We start from the raw sequence: 21,973 nt of genomic DNA on the forward strand, positions 1-21,973 counted from the left end.
TGGTTAGCCTGCTGCCTCACGGCACCGAGGTCCCAGGTTCAATGCTGGCTCTGGAGTTTGCACATTCTCCCCCACAACCCAAAGATGTGCAGGGTAGGTGGATTGGCTATGCTAAATTGCCCCTTAATTCGGAAGAAAATGCATTGGGCACTCTAATTTTAAAAAAAATTAATGCTGAGGATTTCTTTTTACTTTTGCTGTCTCTTATCCCTCTCTCTTTCTTCATCCATTTTTTTCTTCCCCTCTATTCCTTTTTCTGTACATAATTTTACTTTTGAATTAGATATTGTTACTTTTTGGTTTAGATTCTGTGTGCTTCAGCAAAGACTCTTCAAGTATTCCTGGTTGCACATAGACACTTTCTTACTATATTCATACCAGTCCCAGGTGTTACATAGTATCAGATTCCTGATGACCAAAAGTTGCTCCTCAAATACCGAAAAGGTCTGTGGGTAACCAGAAGCATAATGAACTGCAATACCCATTCATTCATTGCTGATTACAAAATCCAGGGCACTTAACATTTAGTTCAACTTGCCCTGGCAGGTTCAGTTTTAAAATATTTTTCTAACAGGGGAAACAGGGCAAATAAGTTTCTAACAGGGGAAACAGGGCAAATGGGACCAAATAAACAGAGAAAGCAATTCTTCCTTAACCCTTGATGGATTAAAAAATGATCAATGTACATGGATATGTCAATTAGAGTGAATGGAGAGTGATGGAATTAAAGGTCAAATCAGGTATGGAAAGAGAAATAAAAAGGAAAGAATGGATTGAGGAAGAGAAAGAAAAAGCAAAAAGAAAATGTGATTTTAAATTTGAATTTTCTAGAATCTTCAACAACAATTAATACTTGAAAGAATGAGACCACACAAATAGTTGATTTTAGGTGCTAGAGAGGTTGATTGACAGTAATTAAGTCATGATATCCATAAAAAAGTATTCGCACTCGTGACAAGACTTAACTTTCTGTGGTATGTTTAATTCCTATTTATTGTGCAAATAAACACTTTCATGCTATTCAATGCATTTCAATGAGGCAGACAGCAAAAGATTATTTAGAGTGCCTATTGTCTCCAATTTAAGGTGGCCAATCCACCTACCCCTGCACATCTTTGGGTTGTGGGGGTGAGACCCATGCAGACACAGGAAGAATGTGAAAACTCCCACGGACAGTGACCCGGGACCGGGATCGAACCCGGATCCTGAGCGCAGTGAGGCAGCAGTTCCAACCACTACGCCACTGTGCCGCCCCACAAGATTATTTCCATGATGTTAAAGGCAGAGCGGTGTTACTCTGACCATAGTTTTTGGGTTTTGCCATATAAACCTGCATTTGCCCCTTGTTTGAAGTTACTATGCTATCTAGGCTTACTATTTGGTGCCTTTAGCCTCACCTTTATTTTGACAAAAAAATCTGGTCCAATTAATAATTTGATAGGGTGGTACTTTTAAGCACTAGTTCATTTACTGTAGTTAACAATAAATCTAAGTGTTAGGGTGGAGATCAACCTCTCCACCCTGTGCCCTGGCGTGGTGGGGGGACCCGCTGGAATTCTTGACGCTTCAAAAAGGTCAAATTTGAACTGAGGGGAAGGATGGGGGGATTCTACAATTCATGGACATTATTCATTATGCACTTTCGCGAATTGGATCACATCGAACATTAGGGGGGATTGGGGGCTGGGAGGATTGGCGGAGGGGGGACTGTATGTGTTAATGGTGACTATGGGTGATTCCTGATTCCTCTTTGTCATTTGTTTACGTTAACATGCGGACTAATGTTTGGGGGTTTGGTGGGAGGATGGGATCGTTGTTATTGATATGGGGATTGACATACATTCGTTACTGATTATTGTTGGGTGTAAATTTGGGAGAAAATGTGAAAAAGCAGAATAAAAAAATATTTTTAAAAAAACAATAAATCACCCTACTTTTGTAACTCGACACTTTGTCACACATGGAATGTTTGAGAAAATTATTCCTTTTTCAGGAAATAGATTGAAATGTGTGTAAATGTTATAATCTTTTTTTACAAAAACACTTATCAAATTAGATGGATCATGAAATTCATCAATCTCTGCCACAGATCAGCTCACGTCTGCAAAATAAACAATTAAAATCAATGAATTAAAGTCATCCTTAGAAATAAATTAATCATAAAGCAAGATTCAGCCCAAACTCTGCCCAAATCTCAAGACATAGAATAGAACAGTACAGCACAGAACAGGCCCTTCGGCCCTCGATGTTGTGCCGAGCAATGATCACCCTACTTAAACCCACGTAACCCGTAACCCAACAATCCCCCCATTAAACTTAAACTACGGGCAATTTAGCATGGCCAATCCACCTAACCCGCACATCTTTGGACTGTGGGAGGAAACCGGAGCACCCGGAGGAAACCCACGCACACACGGGAAGGAGACCTAATACAAATATATACCATTCCGAATCTGTGAATATTTTATTCCAAAGGCAAATCTAAAAGGAACAGATTCCCAATAGGAGTGGCAAGTTGGGAAGCACCAGAGACAGAAACAATATCCCAGGGGATAAAATAATGCAAGTGAAATAAAGTTAGTGAGAGTGCAAACATAGTATCATGGGATAACTCAATGGCATGAAGATGGAGTTAAATGGAGATTTATGAATTATGATAAAATATCAAGGTGTGTTTTCTCCTGGTTTTTCTTCCATGCTTTTATTACCTCTAGTTTCAAATAATCCATGCTCTACTAACTGGCTTCCCACCTTGCACTCCTTTAAACCTGAGTTCATCCAAAACTCTGCTGCCCATGTGCTAATCCACATCAAGTCCCAATCATCCCACCATCCTTGTTTGATGATCTACCTTAGCAATACTTCAATGTTAAAATAATCATAATTTTTAAATTCCACTTTGGAGACACCTTTCCCTTTGCCTGTAACCTCATCTAGCCTTACAACCCTTCTCTCCTTCTTCACTTTCCTTAAAGCTACGGTTTTAAAAATGAATAATTTTCTCGAACATTCCATGTGTGACAATATATTTGTAAAGTCGAGTTACAAAAGTAGGGTGATTAAACCTTAGATTTATTGTTTATTTTTAAATATGTTTTAATTCTCCTTTTTAACTAAACCTTTGTTTAGTTGTCCTAATATCTCCCTGCGTGGCTTGATGTCAAACCTATTTGATAATGGACTTCTGATGGAGACTGGTGGAAGAAGGTCACATGCAAGGTAGTTCTGGTATGGTCTTTACTTTTTTGGACTTTTTAACCCAGTTCCTGAGGATTTTGGTTATCAAAACCAGCCCATCATGCGGGATAAGGAATTTGTCAGCGAAAATATGCCGAAATCTATGAAGAAGGTTGGTGGCAAGAAGATTATTACGGGGGGGGGGGGGGGGGGGGGGGGGGGGGGGGGAATCACTTCAACAAAGCCAGAAAGCCCACAAAGCTCATTTCTTTTCATTTCGAAGCTCAGTAGGAGAGAAGGCGGTGGACCAGGCCTTGGGTGTGGCTGCTCATATCACGGTGGAAACACTGACCGAGGTGATGGCGCAGGAGTTTGAAAAACAGTTTGCGAAGCATTTTGAGGTGCAGTCAATTAACTTAAGCAGTCAATTGAGGAGGCACTTGGCCTGATCCGGGAGAAGCTGAAAAGAAATTCAGAAGCGGTGAACGAGCATGGAGAGGCGGCCTTGTCATGGCATGGGGATCAAATCAATTCACTGGAAGCTGAGATGTTGCTAGTGGAGGAGAGGAACAAGACTGAGGACAAAAGTGGATGACTTAGAGAACAGGTTGAGGAGACAGAACCTCAGTCGTGGGGTTGCCAGAGGGAGTGGAGGGCCCGATCCTAACTGAATATTATTCTCAGATGTTTGCTAAGCTTTTCGGGGGAGGGGGCGAGTGATTGTCCTCTCCAGAGTTGGATCAGGCCCATCAAGTATTCCGGCAGAAGCATCAGGTAAATGAGCCACTGGTGAGATTATTAGATTCCGCAGCTTCTAGGAGAAGGGGCAGGTTCTGCAATGGGCCAAAGTAAATCGAGATTCAAGGTGGGAAGGAAGCATCATCAGAATATACCAAGGAGTCAGAGTAGAGTTGGCGAAGCGGCATGCTGCTTTTAATAAGGCAAAGTGAACGCCATTCAGGAGTGGAGTCAGGGTTGGAGTGGTGTATGTGGCGAGGCGGAGAGTGACATTTGATTGAAAGATCATTTTTTTCAATACATCGGAGGAGGGATTTGTCAAGGAGCATGGACTGGGATTGACTGAATGGATTCTATTGGGATGTTAATGGGGACAGTTGGGAGGGCATTCAGTTTGTATCTGTTGTATGTTTTGGATTGAGGGGGCTACGGTTGTCAGGGGTGGAGGTGGTCGGGGCAATGAAACTTGGAATATATGGTCCCCTGGGGGAGTTTTACAGGTGTTGGGTTTTGGTTGCTTATCTGTAGACGGTATGGGCTCGAAGGCGTTGTTTGTCTTTGTTCTTCGCTGGGTGGGGGGTTCCTTTGCTAGCTGTAAAGTTTCAGCTAGTGAATGGGAGTGAGGTGGGGGGGGGGGAAGAGGAGGGGCTGCGGCTTGCCGCACCTGCTTTAGCAAGATTCAGTAAGTCTAGTTTATTTGTTTGTGGGCAGGGGAGGGGAGAAAAAAAGGAGAGGAGGGAGTTGTTTTTCTAGAAAGCTTTTTTCATGGTTATTCGGGGGGGGGGGGGGGGGGTTGAATTTGACTGGGACTAAGGGCTTGTAAGTGTCTTGTCCTAGGGGCGGGATTGGCAGCTGTCTTGGGTGGGTCCTAGTCCCGGGCTGGCCAGAGGCGGCGGGTGACTTTTGTCTTTTATCTATAGGAATTGGTCACAGTTTGTGAGGAAAGGGGTCTAGGATTGGGAGGGTTTTTTTCCTCTTCGAGTGAAGAGGTTTGTAAATGGTATTTTGTTTGTACAGACTGGTTTACTTTGTGTTTTATAAAATGAAAACTTCAATAAAAATATTTTCAAAAAAATCTATTTCATAACGCTCCTGGAAAATGCCATGGGAGATTTTACTATATTAAAGATGCCACACAAAGGGCTTCCGGTGTGCACCATGGAGTAAGTGGTCACACACAAGGCAGCTCCTGCCCAAGATTACAGAAAAGAGCTCTTTTTTAAGCAATACGGGGTGGAATTTTGATGAAAAGGCGTAGGTGAAGGTTGGAGGATTACTTTCCCCAGGAATGGTATGTTTCTTGGTTACCAGTCCCGCAGAAACAGTGAAAGATTTGGCTGAAGCTACAGCAGAGACAAAAGCCTCTTCCAGCATGCAGGTGGGGGAAGGGTGAGCTTAAAGGCCCCAAGCTGACTTGAGGGCCTTTATGAAAGCTGAATTCTAGCAGCAGAGGGAACAACTGTGAAAAGAACTCACAAAGGCCATTGAAGAAGCAGTGACGGCTGACTTCCGGTGACGGCGGGCGGGAGGCAGCCACGCGTTAGAGGGCTCCCGTTCGGGAACGGCATTGTCGGGGATTGACGCCCGGTCCTAGGGGCAACGAAGGCGGTGAAGGCCAGGAGAAAGTACAGGGAAGGGATATGTCGAGGTCCAGTAAGAAAACGGCTGTGAAAACAGCTGAAAGTTCGTTGGGGAGTAGAAAGGTCACCGCGGGGTCACCAAGGAAAATGGAGGCTGGAGCATCAGGGAAGGCCGCATTGCTTATGGCTGAAGAAATAACTAAGGTAATGGCTGCGGAATTCGAAAGGCAGTTTACAAAATACATGGAGACAATGAGGAAGGAGATGAGGGGGGTTTTGAATGTGCTGGTGGAGGTGGCGATTTCCCCGGTGACGACGGCGGTGGCGAGTGCAGTGGCGGAGGTGTGGGAGCAAGGGGAGGCGCTGAAGGAAGTGGAGGAGACATTATTGCAGCATGGTGATCAACTTACGTCAATGGAGAAGGAGATGCGGAAGGTGATGGAGATTAATAAGGATCTGCGAGGGAAAATGGAAGACCTGGAAAACAGGTCCAAGCGCCAGAATTTGAGGATTGTGGGGCTGCCCGAAGGAGTTGAAGGGCCGAGACCGACTGAGTATTTTGCTGTGGAACTATTGGGGGAGGGGGAGGATCCCTTCCGATATGAACTGGATCGGGCTCATCAGTCGTGGAGGCCTATACCAAAGGCGAGTGAGCTGCCAAGGGTAGTGACTCTGTGCTTCCGTAGGTACAGTGTGAAGGAGAAGGTCCTGTGCTGGGCCAAGCAGAAGCGGGTGGTGCAGTGGGCTGGAGCTGGTCTACGTGTATACCAGGACTTTACGGTGGAGCTGGCGAGGAGGTGGGCTGCTTTCAACCGGGTGAAGAGGGCATTGTACATTAGCAAGGTGCAGTGCGGCATTGTATATCCAGCGAAGCTGAGGGTGACTGACAAGCTCAAGGACTTTTATTTTGGAACGGCGCAGGCAGCAGAGGAGTTTGCGAAGGCAGAAGGACTGTGGCACAACTGAGAAATTGAGAAATGGCCATGCGCCGATGTAGCCTCATGACTGTATTTTCTTTTTTTTGTTTGTCTGTTTCACTGCGTGCGGGTGTATGGGCTAAAGGAGCCGGTGTTGTATATATTTGGACAAGGGAAGTGATGGGACTTTCACTCAAAGTGAGGGCTCTTTGGGGTGTAGGTGGATATGCGGGGTTTGTGCGCTAAAAGGGGGATTTTTGGGCTTTCCTAGGGTCGGGCAAGGGGGAAAGGGACCCGGGCGGGGGCCTCCACGTTGGCCGGTCTAAGCCGGCCAGTGAACGGGAGTGAGGTGGGGGGAGGGGCTGCGGCCATCGGAGCCTGGCAGAACAGGGTCCGAGTGGTCTAGCCGGGATGGAAAGTTGGAGGGGAAGGAACCGAGGTTGGGGGATGGACCCCGTTGAGTGTGTGTGTGTGTGTGTGTGTGTGGGGGGGGGGGATAAAAATGAAATGAAATGAAAAATGAAATGAAAATCGCTTATTGTCACGAGTAGGCTTCAATGAAGTTACTGTGAAAAGCCCCTAGTCGCCACATTCCGGCGCCTGTCCGGGGAGGCTGGTACGGGAATTGAACCGTGCTGCTGGCCTGTTTGGTCTGCTTTAAAAGCCAGCGATTTAGCCCAGTGAGCTAAACTAGCCTTGTTACTGTTGAGGGGATAGATTTTGTATTTGTTACCGTTTACTGTTTGTGGGTGGGGTGTAAATTTTGAAAATGGAGAATAAAAACATTTATTAAAAAAAAGATGCCACACAAATGCAAATTGTGGTAGTTATATTTGCACTGAAAATGTGCTCCTATTAAATAAAATAATTCTTGTAATCATGAGGTCAGTAAAATTAATAGTTATGTCATTTGTGTGACAACTGCTCGGAATTAGATTCTGTTCATACTACCATTGGAACTTACTGTCATGTGGTGAACTTAAAATAAAAAAAGAAAATGAGGGAAAGAAAAAAACGATAGCTGCGCATTTATTTAGTCTTTTATGGGCCCAGGGAATTCCAAAATTTTGAATTGTAGTCACAGTTGTAAAGTTGGAAACTTTGCAGCCATTTGCACACAAGATCCTATAAAAGTGATAATAACCAGGTAATCTACTTTAGCAATATTGGCTGAGGAATACATATTGGCCAGGACATACGAGAGAATTTCCCTACTACTCTTGAAATAATGCTGTGGGATCTCTTATGCCCATCTGATAAGGCAGATATGGCCTCACTTTAGCAATTCATCCGAAGATGGCGCTTTCAACTGTGAAGCCATGCCTGGGTACTGTACTCGAAATTTTGTGTTCAAGTGCCTAAAATGAGAATTGAACTCGCAGCCTTTTCAGTGATGAGAAGGCTACCACTGAACCAAGATAACACTGCAACCTTGAATTCTGCAGATAAAGTCCGCTGACAACATTTCAGTAATCAGAATGTATTCTTCGATGATGTTTGTGTTTCAAACTCAAAAGAACTATCCATGGAAGAAGTTGAAACATTTAAAGAACACAACCCTCATAGACAACAGTCAGTGTTGTTGTACTAGGTAACCCTATTGATAGAACAGGTCATTAACAGTCGATATGGGTAATGCAATGAATGTACCTTACTTGGATTTACAAAGATGGTCTACTACATTTCTTATGTGAGAATAATAGGGAAGTTGATGTTTGTGCAATTGGATTGGATTTATTGTCATGTGTATGGACGTACAGTGAAAAGTACTGTTCTGTGTACAGTCCAGACAGATCGTTCCATACATGAAAATACATAGGACATACATTTATTTTTTTTATTTTTTTTTCTTATTTAGAGTACCCAATTATTTTTTCCAATTAAGGGGCAATTTAGCGTGGCCAATCCACCTACCCTGCACATCTTTGGGTTGCGGGGGCGAAACCCACGCAGACACGGGGAGAATGTGCAAACTCCACATGGACTATGATCCAGGGTCAGGATTCGAACCTGGGTCCTCAGTGCCGTAGGCAGCAATGCTAACCACTGTGCCACCGTGCTGCCCTAAACATAGGACATACATAAATGCACAATGTAAATACATAGGCACAGGCATCGGGTGAAGCATACGGAGTGTAGTACTACTCAGTAGAGAAGATAGGTGAAGAGATCAGTTTAGTCCATAAGAGGGTCATTCAGGAATCCAGTAACAGCGGGAAAGACACTGTTTTTGAACCTGTATTGCATGTTCTCAGACTTTTGTATCTCCTGCCCGATGGAAGAAGTTGGGAAAGAGAATAACTCGGGTGGGAGGGGTCTTTGATTATCTGCCCGCTTTCCGAAGGCAGCGGGAGGTGTAGACAGAGTCAATGGATGGGAGGCAGGTTTGTGTGATGGATTGGGCTCTGTTCACAACTCTCTGTAGTTTCTTACAGTCTTGGGCCGAGCAGTTGCCATACCAGGCTGTGATGCAGCCAGATAGGATCCTTTCTATGGTGCATCTGTAAAAATTGGTACAAGAATTTTTATATTTAATAGAATCACATTTTCAATACAAATATAACTACAACAATCTGTGGACATGCCGAATTTCCTTAGTTTCCTGAGGAAGTATAGGCACTTTCTTGGTCGTAGCGTCAATATAGGTGGACAATGACAGATTGTTGGTGAAGTGCACACCTAGAAATTTGAAGCTGTCAACTATCTCCATCTTGGCATCATTAACGCAGACAGGGGTGTGTACGACACTTTGCTTCCTGAAGTCAATGACCAGCTCTTTAGTTTTGCTGATGTTGAGGTGGAGATTGTTGGCATTACACCACGCCACTAGATTTCTCTATCTCCCTCCTGTACTCTGACTTATCGCTGTTCGAGATCCGACCCACTACAGTCGTGTCATCAGCAAACTTATAGATGGAGGTGGAGCCAAATTTTACGACACAGTCGTGTGTGTGTGTGTGTGTGTGTGTGTGTGTGGGGGGGGGGGGGGGGGGGGGGTAATAGTAGGGGGATAAGTACACAGCCTTGTGGGGCCCTGTATTGAGCATTGTCCACATTGAATTAATTTTCTTAACACCAAAAGACAGACGTAGCTATAAATAGGACATCTTGACAGGAAAATGTAAAAGTAACCAATGACGTTCCAATGAAGGTGTTTCCGAGACCCTTGCTGATGACACTATTTTTGAATGCTGTAACAGGATATCTGAAGTTGTATTATTACATCTGTTAATGACAAAAAGCTGTACGAACAGGTAATGAGTACAACTGAAATGCATCATCTCTCAAGTGGCTTGAATCAATAATCCAGACACGCTGATATGTGGCAGATGGATTTTATTGTGCAAAAATATAGAATGACGCACACAGGAACAACATTAAATAAACAATTTGAGAATATACAAGGGTTTGAAGTTTTACTGGTCGAGGTCAAGAAGGAAAGATATTTGGGAATGATCAGTGATCCTATCTTGAAAACATCAGTACAATGTAAAACAGTTATTAATAAGGCTTCACTTTCAGCCCACTAACTCCCACACTACCTTGACTACACTTGCACACAGCTTGCTTCCTGTTAAGAGTCTATTCCATTTTGCCAGTTTCTCCATTTCCACCACATCTGGCCTGACGATGCAAACTTCCATACTTGCACATCCGATATGTTTTCCTTTTACCTCAACCAGAGATTCTTGCCCACAATGGTTGGCCAAGGCCCTCAACCATGTTCATTCATTTCATGTGTTGCTTCCCCCTCCCCCCCCCCCCCCCCCCCCCCACCCCACCCCCCCAATTCACTCCTCGATCCCCCCGAACACATCCTACCCTTCCCACACCATCTTTCCACTCAAACATAGGAAATGCAATTATTCCCACTTGTTTTTATTTTGCAACACCAACTCTAGTCATTTAATCTCGTCTACCTTCCACTCCATTATAGATCTTCCCTTTTGCTTCTTTTCACTAACTTTCCCCAGTTCTGATGAAAGGTCATCAACCTGGAATGCTAACTGTTTTTCTCTCCCCACAGATGCTGCCAGATCTGCTGAATATTTCCAGCATTTTCTGTTTTTACGTAAAGACAATGGGGACTGGGATGCAAGTGGTGGATTTTGGATTACAAGTCAATGCATGTTACAATGACAGTCTGCATGTCAAAACTAAGGTCATTTCATGAGTATAGCATGCTATTTTGGCCAGCATACTTAAAAAAGATAAGAATGCTTCATAAAGAATTTATACAAATGACCAGGTTAATCCATTACTAATTAACTAATTTATAAATGTGCTGAGGTGGTCCTTCTCACCTGTGGACTCTAGGCATGGTATGGTACTTAGTTACTACACAAGATTACAGTCATAATCTGGTACTTGCTTAACATTTGTTTTTTAGTACAACATCTAAACAGGTTACAAATTTGGCACGTTGCTCCTGAGCATGGTGTTCCAGCCTCGAAAGTCTAACACGTGGCTGCTGGATTTCAGTGGTACATCATCATCTACATCATATACTAGCATACCCCATCTTTATACATCAATGAAGACAGGCTCAAGTGAATAAATTTACTTTAATTGAAGAAAAGACATGATACAGGAAACATGAATGCTATAGTCAAGATTGAAAGTAAACAAAATATTTAACGTGGAATAATGAGCATAGGACTGGAGGAAACTCAGTACAGAATTCATGAACATCAAGCAAGGTTAGAAACTGATGAAAACCTTTTCCCAGCCTCACTGGATAGTGAGCATATGGGAAAAAATTCCTAGAGCAGGTAACTACTTAGTGATAAATTGAATTAAAGGAAGCCTGCAAGGACATGTACTGAGAAGGGAATATGGTGGGTTACAGAAATATTAATAACCTTGATTTTTTTTTGGAGGACAGATCTAGGAAAGAAAATAGTGTTCCTGGAAATATGGCTCCGTAGATGTGTGAGTGGGTAGGTAAAAGCACAATCCACCAATTACAAACATGGATTCTGAGCAGAACAAATTTGATCAGTAGAACTGTTTTTTCTCAATCCAAACTCATATTTTTACTGTATTTCAGCTTGTTAGAAAATCAGACTGCCATTCTAAATTCAGAAAATGAGTGGTTTTACCTTAGATTATCCTACAGGTAGTAAATACTATAAAACATAACTCACCCAGACGAAGCATTCCTTGACCATTGGGACTGTCATCAAACCATTCACCTTCATAAGTAGAGCAATCTGCATAATACATTCTACCCCAGCCATTTCTCTTGTCAGCGTACCAATGGCCCTCATAAATGTCATCATCGGAGTAAAAGTTGGTTCCTAATCCCTGCGGAAAAGGGATTATTGATACAAAGTAACAACTATGGAAATATAAAGGTAAAATCATAATCATTGCAACAAAAAAAAAGAATGATTAAGACAGACAAAGATTTGATCTATTTAAAGCCTTTCACAGCTTCAGGACATTCAAAATCACTTTTCCAGTCAACGAGGTAGCAAACACGATGGCCAGTTTATGCCCAGCAATCTCCCAAAAACAGCATTGTGATAAGGATCGGATCATCTGTTTTCTGATGTTTAAGAGAGAAATACTGGCTTGGACACAGGGCACAACTCCCATGCTTTTCTTCAAAACAGCATCATAGGATCTTTTACACCCACCTGAGAGGTCAGAAGGCAGCATTGCTGGAAATTATCAGTGGTCCCCCTGTGAGTCCAAAGATGTGCAGGTTAGGTGGAATTATGGGGTTGCAGGGATAGGGCAGGAAAAACAAAAGGCACAGAAAGTAACAAATCTCTACCTTTGATTTTCATATAAATTTCCATCATCAATAGAGCTGTACAAACTATTGTGTAGGAAGGTAACCTGGTGACCAGACATTGCAAGCAGCTAAAGACTATAGACAAGTTTTAAACAGCAGATCGTTTAGGTGTGAAATCTGCCTGGACTCCCCTTGCCTCCAAATTGTCAGACGGCAAAAACAAATTATTTTAAGTAATACTTATTCACTGTTTTTAAATGGGGCTCCAAATAAGTTAAAGTGATTTGAGGCACGTTTTTACTCGTATAATTTTAGTTTTAATTGCAAGAGATCAATGTCCATGTTCCACTTTACAGAATTTGCACTGCTGAATTCAATACACAGACTCAGTTCCACAAAATGGAAGCTGAAAGAGGTCTAGCAATATTTGTAGGCTGTTAGTTATACTTTTGGATCCTGACATCTGTAAATGAGTAGTGGAATGATCCAAAAGTGGTGTCTTTTAACTTATGGTGGTTACCATGTACATATCTCGAGTAACTCAATTGGACTTAATGGCATTTTAGAGCCTCTGCCCATGATACAGGCAGGTACCTGAAAAGATGTAAACATGAATGTATCATCACAGGGCAGCACGTGGCGCAGTAGGTTAGCACTGTGGCTTCACGGTGCCGAGGTCCCAGGTTTGATCCCGGCTCTGGGTCACTGTCCATGTGGAGTTTGCATATTCACCCCGTGTTTGCGTGGGTTTCGCCCCCACAACCCAAAACTGTGCAAGGTAGGTGGATTGGCCACACTAAATTGCCCCTTAATTGGAAAAAATAAATTGGGTCAGACGGTAGAAGGACATCGACCATGGATATCAAAAGGAAATAAGGGAGAGTATCAAATTGAAGGAAAAAGCATACAAAGTGGCAAAGATTGGTGGGAGACTAGAGGACTGGGAAATCTTTAGGTGTCAACAGAAAGCTACAAAAAAAGCTATAAAGAAGAGTAAGATACATTATGAGAGTAAATTTGCTCAGAATATAAAAACAGACAGTAAAAATGTCTACAAATATATAAAACAAAAAAGAGTGGCTAAGGTAAATATTGATCCTTTAGAGGATGAGAAGGGAGTTTTAATAATGGGAGATGAGGAAATGGCTGAGGAACTGAACAGGTTTTTTGGGTCGGTCTTCACAGTGGAAGACACAAATAACATGCCAGTGACTGATAGAAATGAGGCTATGACAGGTGAGGACAGCGCCGGCCCTAGGGTTGCTGGCGCCCCGGGCAAGCTGAACTTCGGCGCCCTTGGGGGGGGCGGACCCGAGGGGGGGGGCGGACCAGAGGGCGGGGCGGGGGGGCGGACCCGCGGGGGGGGCGGACCCGAGGGGGGGCGAACCCGAGGGGGGGGCGGACCCGAGGGGGGGGGGGGGAGGCCACCGCGCATGCGCTGGTTGGCACCGGCCCAACTGCGCATGCGCGGGACCCGAGTCTCTGGCGCCCCCAGCACATGGCGCCCCGGGCGACTGCCCGAGTTGCCGGTGCCTTGAGCCGGCCCTGGGTGAGGACCTTGAGAGGATTGTTATCACTAAGGAGGTAGTGATGGGCAAGCTAATGGGGATAAAAGTAGACAAGTCTCCTGGCCCTGATAGAATGCATCCCAGAGTGCTAAAAGAGATGGCTAGGGATATTGGAAATGCACTAGTGATAATTTACCAAAATTCACTAGACTCTGGGGTGGTCCCGGTGGATTGGAAATTAGCAAACGTGACACCACTGTTTAAAGAAGGAGGTAGGCAGAGAGCGGGTAATTATAGGCCAGTGAGCTTAACTTCAGTAGTAGGGAAGATGCTGGAATCTATCATCAAGGAAGAAATAGCGAGGCATCTGAATAGAAATTGTCCCATTGGGCAGACGCAGCATGGGTTCATAAAGGGCAGGTCGTGCCTAATTAATTTAGTGGAATTTCTTTAGTACATTACCAGTGCAGTAGATATCAGGGAGCCAATGGATGTGGTATATCTGGATTTCCAGAAAGCCTTTGACAAGGTGCCACACAAAAGGTTGCTGCATAAGATAAAGATGCATGGCATTACAGGTAAAGTAGTAGCATGGATAGAGGATTGGTTAATTAATAGAAAGCAAGAGTGGGGATTAATGGGTGTTTCTCTGGTTGGCAATCAGTAGCTAGTGGTGTCCCTCAGGGATCCGTGTTGGGCCCACAATTGTTCACAATTTACATAGATGATTTGGAGTTGGGGACCAAGGGCAATGTGTCCAAGTTTGCAGATGACACTAAGATGAGAGGTAAAGCGAAAAGTGCAGAGGATACTGGAAGTCTGCAGAGGGATTTGGATAGGTTAAGTGAATGGGCTAGGGTCTGGCAGATGGAATACAATGTTGACAAATGTGAGGTTATCCATTTTGGTAGGAATAACAGCAAACGGGATTATTATTTAAATGATAAAATATTAAAGCATGCTGCTGTGCCGAGAGACCTGGGTGTGCTAGTGCATGAGTCACAGAAACTTGGTTTACAGGTGCAACAGGTGATTAAGAAGGCGAATGGAATTTTGTCCTTCATTGCTAGAGGGATGGAGTTTAAGACTAGGGAGGTTATACTGCAATTGTATACGGTGTTAGTGAGGCCATATCTGGAGTATTGTGTTCAGTTTTAGTTTCCTTACTCGAGAAAGCAAGTACTGGCACTGGAGGGTGTGCAGAGGAGATTCACTAGGTTAATCCCAGAGCAGAAGGGGTTGGATTACGAGGAGAGGTCGAGTAGACTGGGACTGTACTCGTTGGAATTTAGAAGGATGAGGGGGGGATCTTATAGAAACATATAAAATTATGAAGGGAATAGATAGGATAGATGCGGGCAGGTTGTTTCCACTGGCAGGTGAAAGCAGAACTAGGGGGCATAGCCTCAAAATAAGGGGAAGTAGATTTAGGACTGAGTTTAGGAGGAACTTCTTCACCCAAAGGGTTGTGAATCCATGGAATTCCTTGCCCAGTGAAGCAGTTGAGGCTCCTTCATTAAATGTTTTTAAGGTAAAGATAGATAGTTTTTTGAAGAATAAAGGGATTAAGGGTTATGGTGTTTGGGCCGAAAAGTGGAGCTGAGTCCACAAAAGATCAGCCATGATCTCATTGAATGGTGGAGCAGGCTCGAGGGGCCAGATGGGCTACTCCTGCTCCTAGTTCTTATGTTCTTACTATGTTTTCAGGATCATTCCATGCGGCGTATTTTTTAACCATTTATTTAGGCGGTGACATTAGTAATTTTAATATACCTATAAAGTTGAATATTACTAAAAAGAGAGATATGTTGCCAAAGCTTTTCATCTTGCACATCAGGACAAACTCCCAAAGTTTAAATGATCACAACATGGGAAATGGGTACGGACTGGTTGGCAAGTCAACTCTGATTGGCTGAGGGGCAGCACGGTGGCACAGTGGATTAGCCTGCTGCCTCACGGCGCTAAGGTCCCAGGTTCGATCCCGGCTCTAGGTCACTGTACGTGTGGAGTTTGCACATTATCCCCGTATTTGCGTGGGTTTCGCTCCCACAACCCAAAGATGTGCAGGATAGGTGCATTGGCCACGTTAAATTACCCCTTAATTGGAAAAAAACGAATTGGGTACTCTAAAATTTATTTTTTTTAAACTCTGACTGGTTGAGGTATTACCATGGAGAAAGCGACAGGAAACTATCAGCACCCCAAGTTCCTGGGTAATTCAAAATATGGCACATCTAATAGTATGATGCCAGATACGTTAGGTGTATGTCCCAATGATTGATTGATGGGATCAAACAACATGTCCCTTCAGTTAAAAGCAGAAAATGCTGGAAAACTTGGTCAAGCAGCATCGTATGACTCTTCGTCACATTAACTTTGTTTCTCTCTTCACAGGTGCTGCCAGGCCTGCGGAATTTTTCCAGTATTTTCTGTTTTCATTTCAGATGTTCAGCATCCACAGTTGCTTCAGTTGTTCATAATAGGCACAGAAAATACTGTACACAACCAACCTGTGCTTGCAAAACCCACAAAATGTCAATTGTCATATGTGTAATTCTGTGATTGGCCAGCGCTTGCTGAATAATCCTGAGTGCGCAAATAGCTACACTATTAATTTTGAAAAAAAATTTAGAGTACCCGATTCATTTTTTCCAATTAAGGGGCAACTTGGCGTGGCCAATCCACCTAGCCGGCACATCTTTGGGTTGTGGGGACGAAACCCACGCAAACTCCGGGAGAATGTGCAAACTCCATACGGACAGTGACCCAGAGCCCGGATCGGACCTGCGACCTCGGCGCCGTGAGGCAGCAGTGCTACCCACTGCGCCGCCATGCTGCCCAATAGCTACACCATTTTTAAAATATAAATGTTTTTATTGGGTTTTTGAACAAGGTATAATTACCGTTATGTACACAGAATAAGAAACAGATATATATATATATATATATATATATATATATACACATATTTAGAGGAGAAGGGCACACGCCAACATAAAAAAAAATAATAAAATATGAAATAGAATAACTGGTGGGGTATTGTGCACCAGCTCGACAGCGGCAGCTCTGTACATCTGGCAAAATTACCCCCACCACGTAAGTAGGCGACTGCCTGCAAGGGGGGGGGGGGGGGGCAGGGGTGGCGGGGACTGGGGGGGCACACCCACACACATTTGGGTGCCGGGGAGAAAATCACAGTGTGCGATATTTGGCTGTGCTGTGTGTTGTCGCCCGCCCCTCCTAGACGGGTCTCGCTGCCGTCCCCCGCTTCTGCCGCTCCTCCCGTCCTCCATCTCCATTTTTCTCGTTCCCCGCTCCTGGAGGTGTCATGTACATTTTGGCATCCCGTGCCCTCCCTCCGGCTCCCGCTTCCCTGCCCCCGCCCCACCCCGCCAGCCCTCCTCTCCCGTTCTCCCCCCCCCCCTCCCCTCCACGATAGCTACACTATTAACCAACTTAAGATACACAGTCGAGCTTGTAACATGGCTCCGGTAAACTTGCAAGAAGTGGCACACATTCATGCACAAGGACATCTTCTCTGCAAACAAAAGGAAGATGTTCAGCCTTGCACCATTTGAATTAACCAGATGCTTAGTTCCCCATTGCCTTCTCTATGGCAATATTTTGGTCAATCAGAGTCAACTTGCCAACCAGTCAGCACCTTTTTTCCTTGTTGCATAAATTGTTGCGATTGTTTCAAATTTGTCATTCTTACATTTATCCTGCTGAGTGCAAGACTCAAAGCTTTGACAATAGGTCTCTCTTTTCAGTAATATTCATGTTTTGTACCTACAAAAGTCTCAAATTAAACAAACCAGGGTCAGAACTGGGTGTGGGCACCTGTTCATTGAGTAATTTGAAACCAAAGTAGTATTCGTTAAAATATCCATTCCAAAATGTACAAATTAAATAACAAAAATTCAAATTTTTTGAGACAGCATGCCTCCAGTACTGGTCCCCACCAACCCCCCACCGCAAAACTCAATCTTGCATGTAGAGCAAGCAAGGATTTCCAAAAGTATAAAATACCTTAATTGCTCTTCATTACAGTAACTATTGCAAAGTCTTACTTCACAGTTGAATGAAATTTGATGCTAAAAAGGAGAGATTTGACAAAATAAGTGAAAGATGCCATACATTTTCTTGTAAGTAGTCAGCTATCTGGGATAGGAAAACTTTAAAAGCAAATAGGTTCTGAAGAATAATGATACAACATGTGATAGAGTAATAGACACAGCACTACTGCCAGGATTTCCTCAGAAAAAGTAACTAATACTGAAATCATGAAATAATTCTGCACTCACATGTCTTTTGTCATTTTTCCATGCTCCTGAATATACTTTTTTATATTCTCCACTGATTGGATCTGGTAGACTGTAAGTTCCAAACCCATCTCTTTTTCCATACTCCCAATCACCGTTGTATATGGCTCCAGTAGTTTTCCACTTCTGTGTTCCCTTTCCTATTTAGATTAAACTATCAATGATGATGCAATAGCAAATGTTTCAATGCTTTAGAATTATATTTTCCTTTTGGTAAAAATAGAAGACAAAAGAGAAAATGCTGAAAAATCTCAGCAGGTCTGGCAGCATCTGTAGGGATACTATAAAATAGATCATGGGTTGTGGACTTAATTAGCATTTTTATTTTGAATGAGAAATAATCCTTACATAACCCAATATTTAACTTGTGAGTCTCTTCAGTCATTTCACATAATATGATCCTTGGCCAGACTTCCAAGTTGTTGGTGAGATTCGGTTGGGGACTCATATGATTTTGTTTAAAGTAGACAAAATTTAGGGCACCATGGTGGTGCATTGTTAGCACTGCTGCCTCATGGCACCGAAGACCCGGGTTCAGTCCCGGCCCCGGATCACTGTCTATGTGGAGTTTGCACATTACATAAGTGGGTCTCATCCCCATAACCCAAAGATGTGCAGGGTAGGTGGATTGGCCATACTATATTTCCCCTTAATTGGAATTTTAAAAAAGTAGACAAAGTTTGAGATTGAAGACACTTGCTTAGTGAAGAAAGCCACAAGATTCCACGAGTTTTGAACAAACAAAAATAAACTAAACTACACAAAGTCAGAAAGATAAAACCATTTCATGTACAATATCTGGCTTATACTCTTAACATTTAGGGCAAGTTTGAGGTACATGTGAATTAATAGGCAAACTGTGTCAGGCACAGCACTCTGCACAAAATATGACTAAAATAGAGTCCATGGATTTTTCAGCAACCCACCTTAACGTTAGTCACACGCTAGTCAGAAAATCTGAAGCTCCCTCTCTCACACGGCGGTTTCCAATCTTTCCCCGAGAAGATCTCGCGTTTGAATTCTCCCCCAAAAGTTGTTCCAGCTCAGACAGCTTCAATGAGGGCCCACCTCTCAGAGTTTCAATGCATACAGGTGTGTACAGTACTTTGCTGCCTGAAGTCAACCAGCTCTTTAGTTTTGCTGGCATTGAGGGAGAGATTGTTGTCACTGCACCACTCCACTAGGTTCTCTATCTCCCTCCTATATTCTGACTCGTCTTTATTCGAGATCCGGCCCACTATGGTCGTATCGTCAGCAAACTTGTCGATGGAGTTGGAACCAAATTTTGCCACAAAGTCGTGTGTGTACAGGGAGTACAGTAGGGGGCTAAGTACACAGCCTTGCAGGGCCCCAGTATTGAGGACTATTGTGGAGGAGGTGTTGTTCATTCTTACTGATTGTGGTCTGTTGGTCAGAAAATCGAGGATCCAGTTGCAGAGTGGGGAGCCAAGTCCGAGGTTTTGGAGCTTTGATATGAGCTTGGCTGGGATTATGGTGTTGAAGGCAAGCTGTAGTCAATAAATAGGAGTCTGATGTAATAGAAGTGTATATAGTTTAATAAACGTGTTGAAGTTATCTCCACGTCTGAACCTTCCTTTGTCAAGTGCACCAGAAGGAAGCCACTTATGCCACACTTAGAGCATAACAAGACAGACAGATGGCTTCAGACTGATAAAATTCTCTTTAAACATGATGGTCCGCACGGCCATCTTTATTCCGGGATCATTCTACACTTTGATCTTACTATTCGCTATCTCTTTTTTCATATTTTCACTTTTCCACTCTAAATCTTGAAGTAAATGCAAGCTGTTTTGCCGTAAGCAAGAAACCATTTCTGGAGGGCAGCACAGTGGCGCCCACTTAGCCCTGCAGCCTCACGGCGTCGAGGTCCCAGGTTCAATCCCGGCTCTGGGTCACTGTCCGTGTGGAGTTTGCACATTCTCCCTGTGACTGCGTGGGTTTCGCCCCCACAACCCAAAAGATGTGCAGGGTGGGTGGATTGGCCACGCTAAATTGCCCCTTAATTGGAAAAAATGAATTGGGTACTCTAAATTTATATTTTAAAAAAAACATTTCTGTATTATTTTGAAAGTTAAATTGTTTATAAGTTACTTCTCTTTACGTCCTTTGCTAACTGGACTTTATTGAGAATAGATTTAAGTTTCTCTCAACTGTAATCAAGTAGAGGCAATAAAAGATTCTTATTTGCATCCGAGACATTTAACTCAAATTTCCACTGAGTTTTAGTGTTGCAAGACTTCACTAGGTCCACATAGTAGATCTCATCAACGTGTCATGGAGGAGAGTGACTACGGGGATGACTGGGACAGTGCCGAGGAGGAATGCACGGGGATTATGCATACCCCCTCCTTATAAGGAAAAGGAGAAAACGTTGCCTGTAGCTCCAGTGCGTGTAGTGAGGAAAACGGTGGAGGGGCAAACCACTCAGCAGCATATTCAAACACCCTTCACAGCTGGGGAAAAACAAATGATCTTGAATGAACGACAGGATGATAATGGCCCTTTTTGGGATAAACTGGACGAATTATGGGAGGCTCATGGGTTAATCAATGATGATATCCATTTATTGTTAAAGGCAAAGATTCCTGCACCGGTTCGGGCAAGCATGCCATAACCATATAGGGATCGCACGTGGGTCACGCAGAGGGCTGGGGGAAACAAAGACGCCCGATTTGCAACCTTTAGAATGGCAGTGCGAACTGCCCTAGGGAGAGGTAGCCTAAATTGATCATTGATCACCTTACTTAAACAGGGACCAAAGGAAAGGGTTGAGGATGATGCAGAGAAGAAATTTGAGGCGTTACAGCATCATTCAGGGACAGTAGCCCCCAGTAGAGATGACAAAATATTTTTTTAAATGTTAACAGATGGAATGGGTCCGCACCTAACTAGGATCATAGATATAGGACTTAAGAACAAAGAACAAAGAAAATTACAGCACAGGAACAGGCCCTTCGGCCCTCCCAGCCTGCGTCGATCCAGATCCTTTATCTAAACCTGTCTCCTATTTTCCAAGGTCTACTTCCCTCTGCTGCCACCCGTTCATATACCTGTCTAGATGCCTCTTAAATGATGCTATCGTACCCGCCTCTACCACCTCCGCTGTAATGCGTTCCAGGCACCCACCACCCTCTGTGTAAAAAACTTTCCACGCACATCTCCCTTAAACTTTCCCCCGCTCACCTTGAAATCGTGACCCCTTGTAACTGACACCCCCACTCTTGGAAAAAGCTTGTTGCTATCCACCCTGTCCATACCTCTCATAATTTTGTATACCTCAATTAGGTCCCCCCTCAACCTCCGTCTTTCCAACTAAAACAATCCTAATCTACTCAACCTTTCTTCATAGCTAGCACCCTCCATACCAGGCAACATCCTGGTGAACCTCCTCTGCACCCTCTCCAAAGCATCCACATCCTTCTGGTAATGTGGCGACCAGAACTGCACGCAGTATTCCAAATGTGGCCTAACCAAAGTCCTATACAACTGTAACATGACCTGCCTACTCTTGTACTCAATACCCCGTCCGATGAAGGCAAGCATGCTGTATGCCTTCTTGACCACTCTATCAACCTGCGTTGCCACCTTCAGGGTACAATGGACCTGAACTCCCAGATCTCTCTGTACATCAATTTTCCCCAGGACCCTTCCATTGACCATATAGTACGCTCTTGAATTTGATCTTCCAAAATGCATCACCTCACATTTGCCTGGATTGAGCTCCATCTGCCATTTCTCTGCCCAACTCTCCAATCTATCTATATTTTGTTGTATTCTCTGACAATCCTCCTCTCTATCTGCAACTCCACCAATCTTAGTATCATCTGCAAACTTGCTAATCAGACCACCTATACCTTCCTCCAGGTCATTTATGTAGATCACATACATCAGTGGTCCGAGCACAGATCCCTGTGGAACACCACTAGTCACCATTCTCCATTTTGAGACACTCCCTGCCACCACTATT

At 43.7% G+C, this 21,973-nt stretch overlaps 1 protein-coding gene across 2 annotated transcripts in view; it reads right to left on the minus strand.

The window, feature by feature from the left end:
• The window catches only part of morn3 (MORN repeat containing 3), a 71,844-nt gene that overhangs the window by 27,598 nt on the left and 22,273 nt on the right, over positions 1–21,973 (minus strand). The window contains exons 2-3 of one of the 2 annotated variants that reach the window (XM_038789552.1): positions 17,968–18,125; positions 11,560–11,753 (exon numbers count right to left, since the gene is read on the minus strand). In XM_038789552.1, coding sequence (XP_038645480.1) covers positions 11,560–11,753; positions 17,968–18,125 — 352 coding nt within the window. The remainder of the gene's footprint in view (positions 1–11,559; positions 11,754–17,967; positions 18,126–21,973) is intronic. The other variant, XM_038789541.1, reaches the window with a different exon arrangement.

The sequence above is a fragment of the Scyliorhinus canicula genome, chromosome 1, assembly GCF_902713615.1.
Source record: "Scyliorhinus canicula chromosome 1, sScyCan1.1, whole genome shotgun sequence".
NCBI classification, from domain to species: Eukaryota; Metazoa; Chordata; class Chondrichthyes; order Carcharhiniformes; family Scyliorhinidae; genus Scyliorhinus; species Scyliorhinus canicula.